Here is a 10810-nt window from a genome sequence, read left to right on the forward strand (position 1 = left end):
GCCGCACTACCAGAAGGACGTGGAGGCATTGGAGAGAGTGCAGAGAAGGTTTACCAGGATGTTGCCTGGTATGGAGGGTCTTAGCTATGAGGAGAGATTGGGTAGACTGGGGTTGTTCTCCTTGGAAAGATGGAGAATGAGGGGAGATCTAATAGAGGTATACAAGATTATGAAGGGTAAAGATAGGGTGAACAGTGGGAAGCTTTTTCCCAGGTCGGAGGTGACGATCACGAGGGGTCACGGGCTCAAGCTGAGAGGGGCGAAGTATAACTCAGACATCAGAGGGACGTTTTTTACACAGAGGATGGTGGGGGCCTGGAATGCGCTGCCAAGTAGGGTGGTGGAGGCAGGCACGCTGACATCGTTTAAGACTTACCTGGATAGTCACATGAGCAGCCTGGGAATGGAGGGATACAAATGATTGGTCTAGTTGGACCAAGGAGCGGCACAGGCTTGGAGGGCCGAAGGGCCTGTTTCCTGTGCTGTACTGTTCTTTGTTCTTTGTTAACTGAGCAACTTTGGTAATTAGGCCATGTTATTATTTATAGCATGAATAAATCTAGGTATAGAGTTTTAAATGGGACATAATTGAAGTGGTAATTTCTCTCTGTAATGAGCATTTAAAGTGGTGCTTGTACTAAAACTATACAGTACAATCTGTAATTATAGCCACAATTTCATTAGCATGATACGCATACAATTATAATAGTACTTGTGATGATAGTAGTTGCTTTAATTTTTTTTATGTTTAAGGGGATTGTTTTAAAGTTCAGTTTTTTCTACAGGCAGTCAGTATGTCAAGTGGAAATGTAGCTCAGATGCTGGGGGCAGGATAATTATTCATTTTGGCCATGTTGTGTTTATTTAGGAGACACCCAATAGATTTTTGTTTATAGGTGAAGGTTCCCCTTGGGTTTTTTTATTAGGTTGAATGACTGGGTCATGTGATTGGAAGGAGCTAAGTATGTAGCAGGGAGAAACAGCTTTCAGTGCTGCCCAAGGTTTGTTTATAGACAGGTCTTCAAGCTGCCCTCTGAACCACAAAATATCCCTGAAAGCTTCAAGGGAGTTTACACTCATTATAGCAAGTATATTTATGGTTGCTAAGTGTATTTAATGTGGGTTTTGAATCTGTAAGATGAATGTTGCTTATTTGGAACTGAAACTGATAAGTTCGGAATTAGAATGATTTCTTTTCGTGTTCAAATATTGTTCAACAGGTAATAGTTAAGCTGCTTCATTTGTTAGATAGTTACTCTGTGTTAAATAAAATTTATTTTACTATTAAAGATCTCTAATTTGCCAGCGGAATTATTCCTGGAGTGAAGCATTCTATCCTCAGATTTCTGCTAAAATATAAAAATTGTTGGGGGTCTAGTCTAGCTTCCTAATGTAATTTGGAATTCTGGCCCTGGGTCCTAACATAAGAGATTTGTGCTAGTGTTGCCTTAAAGTCTAGAACTACATCCATTTGCTCATGTGTCAGATTTTGTAAAACAGATAATTGCCGAAGTAATAAACATGCAACTTATATTTTGTATGTTTTTTTCAGAATGGTGATGGCACCATAGATTTCAGAGAATATGTAATCGGTTTGGTGGTTCTTTGTAGTCCAGCCAACACAGAGGAGACTATTCAGTTTGCATTTAAGGTAAAAATTGTACAACATTACCATGCTGCGTGATTGAGCTATTGATTTTGCTGCCCCCTGTTCATTTTCCAAACTGAATAAATCCATACATTTGAACTTTACTTTTAATTATTTAGAGTTAAATAATTAAATGTAGAGTTAAAGTTTCCTTGGAAATATTCTGTTAAAGCAAGTAGTTGCCATGTTTCCTGGCACTCTGATACTGTAGGGTCTTGCTATCAACAAACTATTTCCAGGTCAAAATAGTGAGTGGATTGGAGGAGAACCTCCAAGTTGATGGTGTTCCCCTGTATCTGTGGCTTTTGTCCTCCTAGATGGCAGTGGTAAGGGTTTTGAAGGTGCTGCCCAAGAAGACTTGATGAGTTCCTGCAGTGCATCTGTTGATTTTAAAATTCACCCCATCGGTTTCCAAGTTAGTGAGTAAATCATAATATTAGCTTGGGTGTCAATATACTCTTGCTACTTTCCACACAGTTACTGTTTCTTCATGGTGTCATGGTTTAATTCAACTTCTGGGTCACTTCATCAAATATCGTGTTATCATTTATCAATAGTGTGTGAATACTTTATGGGGATTGTCTCTCTGTTCATATCTCAGTTGTTTGACTTGGATGACGACGGATATATAACTGAAGAGGAGTTTTCTGTTCTTCTGCGATCTGCTTTGGGTGTGCATGATCTTGACGTTTCCATGTTATTCTCAGAAATTGATGTGACTGCTTCAGGAAAGATTTCGTATGGTGAGTGATTTTTAGTTGTGCAATTTCCAATGACAAGAGAATGGTTTGTATTCTTTTTCTATGTTTAATGGAACTATGAAAGCATACATTTTTTTAAAATGGCTTTAATAGTTTCCTGTATAATTTTTGTTCACCTCACAAAGACTGGAGTGTGGTAATGCAGCTGCTTGTTTCTCTTGGGTACATTGCTCAAATAGCCAACTTTTGTGTAAGTACATAAATTCACACTTCCCAACATGATATTCCATCTGTCATTCTGTTGCCTATTTATTCAATCCATCCATATGTCCATTGCATCCTTCACGTAACTTATTTTTGTATCTGGCTTTGAACCAGCCCTAATCAAAGTCATAAATGACATTCTGTTTGACTGTGACCTTGAGCATTATATTTCCCCATCCATCTCAGGCTTTCCTCATTATCTCAGGCTGTCTGCAGCCTTTGATGTTGTTGTCTACATCATCCTTGTTCCATGCCTCTCTTTTGTCCAGATATAGTCTGTAAATCACCAAGACCCAGGGACTGATCCTTGCAGAACCCCACTAGTTGCAACTTGCCAAACTCAAAATGATCTGTTTATTCCTACTCTCTTTTCTGTCATTAGCCAAGCCTCAATCCATGCTAGTGTATTCTCCAATCCCAAGAGCTGTAATTTTGTGTAATAACCTTTTATGTGATCACCTATTTAATCCAAAAAGACTACATCCACTGGTTCTCTCTCATTGCACGCTTCCTTCATCTCCACCTCCAGCAAGTGCAAGGACCACATGGATTTTTGCTCATCTATTCACCCTGCATTCCTTCCTTCCAGTTCACCTTCCGGTTCCCCTCTGTCCTGGCTCTGAACTCTCATTTTTCACTTGTTTCCTATTTCCTTGCTTCCTACTACAATCTCATTTTGTCCATGTAACTCACTCCCTGCTGTCCTGTTCCCACTAATTTGCCTATCTCTGGTACAACCCTGCTCTGCTTGCAAATCTAGTGTCATCAATACACTCTACAAAAAATACACTTTGACTCCACTGTTCTGGTAAACTGCTACTCTGTCTGCAACTTCTCTTTTCTCTCAGGGCCTTGAGCTTGTTGTTGCTTCCCAAAACCATACCCATCTTTCACTCAAGTCCATGTTTGAACTTCTGCAATTGTCAGAGCAGTGAAACAGCCCTAATCAAAGTCATAAATGACATTCTGTTTGACTGTGACCTTGAGCATTGTATTTCCCCATCCATCTCAGGCTTTCCTCATTATCTCAGGCTGTCTGCAGCCTTTGATGTTGTTGTCTACATCATCCTTGTTCAATGCCTCTCTTTTGTCCAGATAGATGGAACTGCTTTGACTGGTTTCATTCTTATCTATTCAGTGATATCATTGCTATCTATTCAGAATATCACAGCTGTACTGCGGGAGGACTCCTCGGACGGCTCATACAGCGAGGCAATATGAGTAGAGCTCAGGAATAGGAAGGGTGTAGTCACAATGTTGGGGGTTTACTATAGCAACCCAACTGCCAGCGAGAGATAGAGGACCAGATGTGTAGGCAGATTTTGGCAAGGTGTAAAAGTAGCAGAGTTGTTGTGGTGGGAGATTTTAACTTCCCCTATATTGACTGGGACTCACTTAGTGTTAGGGGCGTGGATGGGGCAGTTTGTAAGGAGTATCCAAGAGGGCTTCTTGAAACAGTATGTAGATAATCCAACTAGGGAAGGGGCCACACTGGACCTGGTATTGGGGAATGAGCCCAGCAAGGTAGTCAACGTTTCAGTAGGGGAGCAGTTTGGGAACAGTGACCACAATTCAGTAAGCTTTAAGGTACTGCTGGATAAAGATAAGTGTAGTCCTCAAGTTAAAGTGGTAAATTGGGGGAAGGCTAATTACAACAATATTAGGCAGGAACTGAAGAATGTAGATTGGGGGCAGATGTTTGAGTGCAAATCAATATCTGGCATGTGGGAGGCTTTCAAGTGCAAGTTGATAGGATTCAGGACTGGCACATTCCTGTAAGGATGAAGGATAAGTATGGCAGGTTTTGGGAACCTTGGATAACGAGAGATATTGTTAGCCTAGTCAAAGAGAAAAAGGAAGCATTTGTCAAGGCTAGGAGGCTTGAGTGGAATACGAGGAAAGTAGAAAGAAACTTAAGCAAGGTGTAAGGAGGACTAAAAGGGGTCACAAAAAATCATTAGCCAGCAGAATTAAGGAAAATCCCAAGGCTTTTTATACATATATAAAGAGCAAGAGGGGAGCCAGGGAGAGGGTCGGCCCACTCAAGGACAGGGGAGGGATCTATGCGTGGAGGCAGAGGAAATGGGTGAGGTATTAAATGAGTACTTTGCATCAATATTCCCAAAGAGAAGGACTTGGTGGATGATGAGTCTGGGAAAGGGTGTGTTGATAGTTTGAGTCATGTTGAGATCAAAAAGGAGGAGGTATTGGGGTTCTTGAGAAACATTAAGGTAGACAAGTCCCCAAAGCCTGATGGGATATACCCCAGAATACTGAGAGAGGCAAGGGAGGAAATTGGTGGGACATTGAAAGAAATCTTTGTATCCTCACTGGCCACAGGGGAGGTCCCAGAGGATTGGAGAATAGTCAATGTTCTTTTGTTTAAGAAGGGTAGCAAGAATAATCCAGGTAATTACAGGCCAGTGAGCCTTACATCAGTGGTAGGGAAATTATTGGAGAGAATTCTTCGAGACAGGATTTACTCCCACTTGGAAATAAGTGGACGTATTAACGAGAGGCAACATGGTTTTGTGAAGGGGAGGTCGTGTCTCACTAACTTGATCGAGTTTTTCGAAGAAGTGATGAAGATAATTGATGAGTGTGGGGCAGTGGATGTTGTCTACATGGACTTCAGTAAGGCCTTTGACAAGGTCCCTCATGGCAGACTGGTGCAGAAGGTGAAGTCGCATGGGATCAGAGGCGAGCTGGCAAGATTGATACGGAACTGGCTCGGTCATAGAAGACAGAGGGTAGCAGTGGAAGGGTTTCTGAATGGAGAGCTGTGACAAGTGGTGTTCCTTAGGAATTGGTGCTGGGACTTTTGCTGTTTAAATGATTTGGAGGAAAATGTAACTGGTTTGATTAGGTTGATGGATTTGCAATGAGGACCATCAGAGGATACAGCAGTATCAGTTGGAGACTTGGGCAGAGGGATGGCAGATGGAGTTTAATCTGGCCAAATATGAGGTAATGCATTTTGGAAGGTCTAATACAGATAAGAAATATATAGTAAATGACAGAACCCTTAGGAGTATTGATAGGCAGAGAAATCTGGGTGTAGAGGTACACAGGTCACTGAAAGTGGCACGCAGGTGGAGAAGGTAGTCAAGAAGGCATAGGGCATGCTTGCCTTTATCGGTCGGGGCATTTGAGTTTAAAAATTGGCAAATCATGTTGCAGCTCTATAGAACCTTAGCTCGGCTGCACTTGGAATATAGTGTTCAATTCTGGTCACCACACTACCAGAAGGATGTGGAGGCTTCAGAGAGGGTACAGAAAAGATTTACCAGGATGTTGCCTGGTATGGAGGGCATTAGCTATGAGGAGAGGTTGGAGAAACTTGTTTTGTTCTCACCGGAATGACGGAGGTTGAGGGGCGACCTGATAGAAGTCTACAAGATTATAAGGGGCATGGTCAGAGTGGATAGTCAGAAGCTTTTTCCCAGGGTGGAAGAGTCAATTACTAGGGGGCATAGGTTTAAGGTGCGAGGGGCAAGTTTTAAAGGAGATGTACGAAGCAATTTGTTTTACACAGAGGGCGGTGGGTGCCTGGAACTTGCTGCTGGGGAGATAATGGAAGCAGATGCAATAGTGACTTTTAAGGGGCGTCTTGACAAATACGTGAATAGGGTAGGAATGGAGGGATATGGACCCCGGAAGGGTAGGGAGTTTTAGTTCAGTTGGGCAGCATGGTTGTTGCAGGCTTGGAGGGCCGAAGGGCCTGTTCCTGTGTTGTAATTTTCTTTGTTCTTTTTTTCTTTGCTAGCCAGAGAATCACCCAGAATGATTTCTGCTATCACTTTGTACTGTTACCTTTGGAGTCCCCCAGGGATCCATCTGAGTTTGAGTTGAAACTCAGAGCTGAGTTTCTGATCCCATATCCTTTCCATCACTCAGACTGTCTAATTCCAGTCCCATGATATCATCCTTCTCCGCAACTGCTTCAGCCAATTTTTACCGCCAGACTTAACTATTCTAATAAAAGCAAAATGCTGCAGATGCTGGAGATCTGAAATGAAAACAATCTGCTGGAAAAACCCAGTAGTTCTGGCAGGATCTGTTCCAACCCTCTCATTCCTTCCCACTTGCTCCTTTCCTTTCCTGACTCCCTCACTGCTTCCTGCTCACTGTTTCCTTCTCCCAACACCTGAGCTGCATCCCACAGCTGCTCCTCTCACCACCTCAGTCTGCCCTGTCTCCCAAGCCCTCCTGCAGCAAGAGAGAAGTAATGAAAAGAGGGGGAAGGGAAAGAGTGAAGGGATTGGGAGAGGGAATTGGTGAGCGAGTGGGAGAAAATTAGGAAGTCGCGAAAGGGAAGTGGCAAGTACGGGGAGTGAAGGGGTTGAGAGAGAAGCAGTGAGGGTGAGGGAGTGAGAGAGTCAAGAGAGAAGCGCAGGGGTGTCAGATTGAGGGGGTTGAGAGGGAGAAGTGGTGAATGTGAGGAAATGAGGGAGTCAAGAAAGGGAAGTGGTAAGCAGGAAGGAGTGAGGGTTCATGAGGGGGCAGTGAGCAGGAGGGAGTGGCAAGTGTTAAGTTGGATGCAGTGAGTTGGTGGTAAGAAAGAACAGTAAGTCTGTAATAAAAGTAGTAAAAGTAAAAATTTTTGGACCAATTAATTTTCAAGGTGGCCAAGAGCTTTTCAATGTTAAAAATCATAGGCCAAGAGCCATTATTAACCATTATTATATGCTTTCTTATGGGAATGAGATTTTTATTTAGTACATTTTCGTTTAGTATGTCTTAGGGACCAGATCAGAAACCTCAAAGTATGTTATGAAGCCCGACCAGACCCAACTACTTTTTTTGTTGGCATTCATGTGAGGATAAGGTGTTTCGCTCCAGGTGTGATTCTCTTGATCCACCAGGAATCTTTTATTGAAATAAACATCATTTAACAATACAGTTCAACCATAAGAAAAAGAATTAGCATAACTTTTATCAACGGAAAACTTAAACATGACAAGATACAATTCTTGACTGCTAGCCTATCTCTATTAGTTCTGGTTCAAGTAATATTCCTCACAGACATAAATTCCTCTTCAAAATCAGTTAGCAAACAACAGACATATGTGCTGGTAAGTGGGCTGTTAGTCCTTAAACCTCCAGAACACCTCTGGAGAGCAATAACCCTTTTCTCTCAGGTCCCAGACTTCAATCTCCAGAGAGCGAGAGAAGAACTCCTGCTCCTTACAAATCCAAGCAGAATCTGCCTGCTTTTCCCTCGAAGCTTAGCTCTTCCATTAGCACAAGAGACACTTTTGTCAATCAACATAATTAAACCATACTCTGAAACCCTAGGAGACAACCCAAAAAATAAACTGCAGTTACTCAGATTAAAACAAGCACCCTAATAACTTGGATCAATTATGCTTCTGCATTCTCAGCAGGTGAGCTGTCTGGAGCAGACAAAGCAGCGCCTTTAAACAGAGTTGAAGTTTAAAAATTCTCTTCACAAGAAACATGATATAAAATATACTTATAAAGGCGCAGTATCATCACACATGCCACTTTTTAGGACGAAGGACAGCCGTCAGGGTGTTGACCGGAGTTGCTCAATTAGGCAGTGTTCAAAGTGTAATCTGAGTTCTACATATTCACCTTCCAGTTGGACATATAGGGTGGAATTTTCCCGTCCCTCCCACTGCGGAAATAGTAGCGGGCGGAGGGTGGACCATGCGAAGGTCCGTTGACCCCAGGTGGGATTTTCCGGTTTTGGGGCAAGCATGGTCAGAAAATCCCACCCATTGTCACCAATTTTTGTCACCTCAGCTCTCACTCAATTTATGGTAAGGTAGTGCTTTTGTTTGGAGTTGATGTTTCGAAGGAATTGTTCTGGAAAAACCATGTTCTCCAAAATCACTGGTATCCCACCCTTTTGTTATCTACTCTACCATCATGATATTTTAGGATTTACAGAGACAAAACTCTTTTTGGACGTCGCTACTTGGATATTGAAATATGCCCATGCAGTTGTTAGCTGCTTTTTTCTCTCCTTTTTGCTGATGATGTCCTGTTTCACTGGTGGTCACGCCATTAACATAAGGCAATGTAGCAACAGAGTGAGAGTTGGTTTCTAAATCTTTGCAATTTAAGAGTGTGAAATGATGGCACATGCTATCTTTATCTTCAGTATAAAGATTGATACAATAGTGTGAAATGCCAGGAAAATAATTATCGTCTGATGAGGTATTTCTTTTCATCCACAGAAGTATTCCGTGAGTTTGCTCTGACACATCCAGAGTATGCCAAGTTGTTTACCACCTACCTTGAACTTCAGCGGTATAAGGCACTGCGGACAAAATATGACGATGACAATGTGGCAGAATTTAAAAAGAACCAGTCATCGTCCACCTCTGAAGACAGTTTAAGCAGCTCAGACAAAAAGGCTGACTGATTTCCAATAGCTGTTTTGTACTATGAAGTAACGTTACTAAAATATCTTCTTTGAAGTCCCAGCAGGATTCGGAAGTTCCTGTTCTAAAATCCACCAGCTGTTATTTTACTATAATATAAATGCATTGCATCTGTCATTTTATGATGCTTCATCCTGTAAATAATATTCAGATTTTTTTTAAGGTAACTGCTGATACAATTATCAATATATGGTCTGGTCATTTTAATTAAATTGCAGCTTTTTAAAAAAAAAGTTAAAACAATCAAAATCGACCTTCGTAGTTGGCATTCATAACAGCGGCAGCTTGCATTCATACAATGATTTGAACATTTTTTTTTTTTTAAAACCCCGAGATGCTTCACCTCAGAAATAAATGGATACCAAGCAGGAAGGAAGAGTGGCAGAAAGTTTGCCCTTAAAATTGTCTGGAGAAAGTTTGTGGAGGTGGAGAGAGCTTGTGGGTGCAGAAGCAAAGCTGTGATTTGCAGAGGGAATTCCTGAGACCAGGGCACTGGCCATTGCAAGTTTTGCTATGAGCTGTGGGCCAACTGGAGTGAACAAACAAAATATTGAAATGTTCTCATTCCTGTGCTATACAATCGATTTTGCAGTATTTTGTGGCTTGCCATAGCAAGTCCAAATTGGAAATTTAAATGAAGACAGGTTAGACCAGATCAAATATAACTTGTATATACTTTATCTCTGATATTTTAATTTACTTTTTAGTGTTTCAGCTGTAATAATGTTATTGTGCCTTCCATCTATGCAAAAATATATAATCAGATTAAGATAGGTAAATGACATAAATGAGCAATAAACCAATATCTATTAGGCAGGATCGAACTCTAGAAATCCAAGTTTACTTTTATTTTGAAAGTCACTTCTCAAAGTCAATGCGTAAAATATTTTGTAACTTTGGCTTTATGATGACCAAGAAACAGTGTGACCACTGGGCTATGTTACATTTGTTTTGAGTTCTGCCTCATATTTTTCTATATTAAAAAGACAATCTTTGGTTGGTGACTGCATTTTCCCATTGGCCAGCTTTCTCCCTTAGTCCTGCAAGCACTGACTCTTGCCAAGCTGCAGTGCAATGACAGCACTTGACACCCTTCCATATAAAAAGTGACTAGAGTTGGGGATATCCTGTGGGCAGACAGTTGTCCCAGCTCCCCACATGGATGACAAAACCCAGTCGAGAGAGAAGATGATGTCTGCAAGAGAGTGCCTGTTCAATCCTAGAGGGACAGTACAGCCAAACTCAATGCTAGCCTACATTGAGGTTAGCACACACTTTCAGCAAGGTTACTGGATAGCAGTCTCTAGTGAGGACTCCAGATTTTTAAAATTTTATCTTCTTTCCCTCAAAGTAAATTGCAACCCTTGATGAGATAGGTTAATTCAGCATAGACTGGGAATTTCGCCTAGAACCTACTGCTCAGTCCGAATTCGCATTGCACCGCACAGTGTCTTTATGACCAGGCCATGTTAGAACTCGAGTTTTCTCTTTTGCTACAATGTTGAATAAATTATAACTTTTTAAAATCTTATTTCTCTTCTATGGTTTATTTCCTGACAACGATGACATTTCTTGAGTTTTCTATAATGTAGCTTTTTTGGATTCAAAAAGATGGAAATCCACTTTTGGAGGCTAAGGAAATTGGGCATGTCTGCTATGACTGTCACTAATTTTTGCAGATGCACCATATAAAGCATCCTTTCTGGATGTATCACAGCTTGGTATGGCTTCTGCTTTTGACCAAGACTGCGAGAAACTACAAAGGGTTATGAACGAAACCCAGT

The 10810-nt window shown here is 41.4% G+C and overlaps 1 protein-coding gene across 1 annotated transcript in view; it reads left to right on the top strand.

The window, feature by feature from the left end:
* lpcat2 (lysophosphatidylcholine acyltransferase 2) overlaps positions 1–9280 on the top strand; it is a 73158-nt gene extending 63878 nt beyond the window's left edge. The window contains exons 12-14 of the mRNA XM_078210908.1: positions 1553–1651; positions 2250–2391; positions 8820–9280. Of these exons, the coding sequence (XP_078067034.1) occupies positions 1553–1651; positions 2250–2391; positions 8820–9007 (429 nt within the window). The 3' untranslated portion in view covers positions 9008–9280. The remainder of the gene's footprint in view (positions 1–1552; positions 1652–2249; positions 2392–8819) is intronic.
* The last annotated feature ends 1530 nt before the right edge of the window (positions 9281–10810 follow it).

This window comes from Mustelus asterias, chromosome 4 (genome assembly GCF_964213995.1).
Source record: "Mustelus asterias chromosome 4, sMusAst1.hap1.1, whole genome shotgun sequence".
NCBI classification, from domain to species: domain Eukaryota; kingdom Metazoa; phylum Chordata; class Chondrichthyes; order Carcharhiniformes; family Triakidae; genus Mustelus; species Mustelus asterias.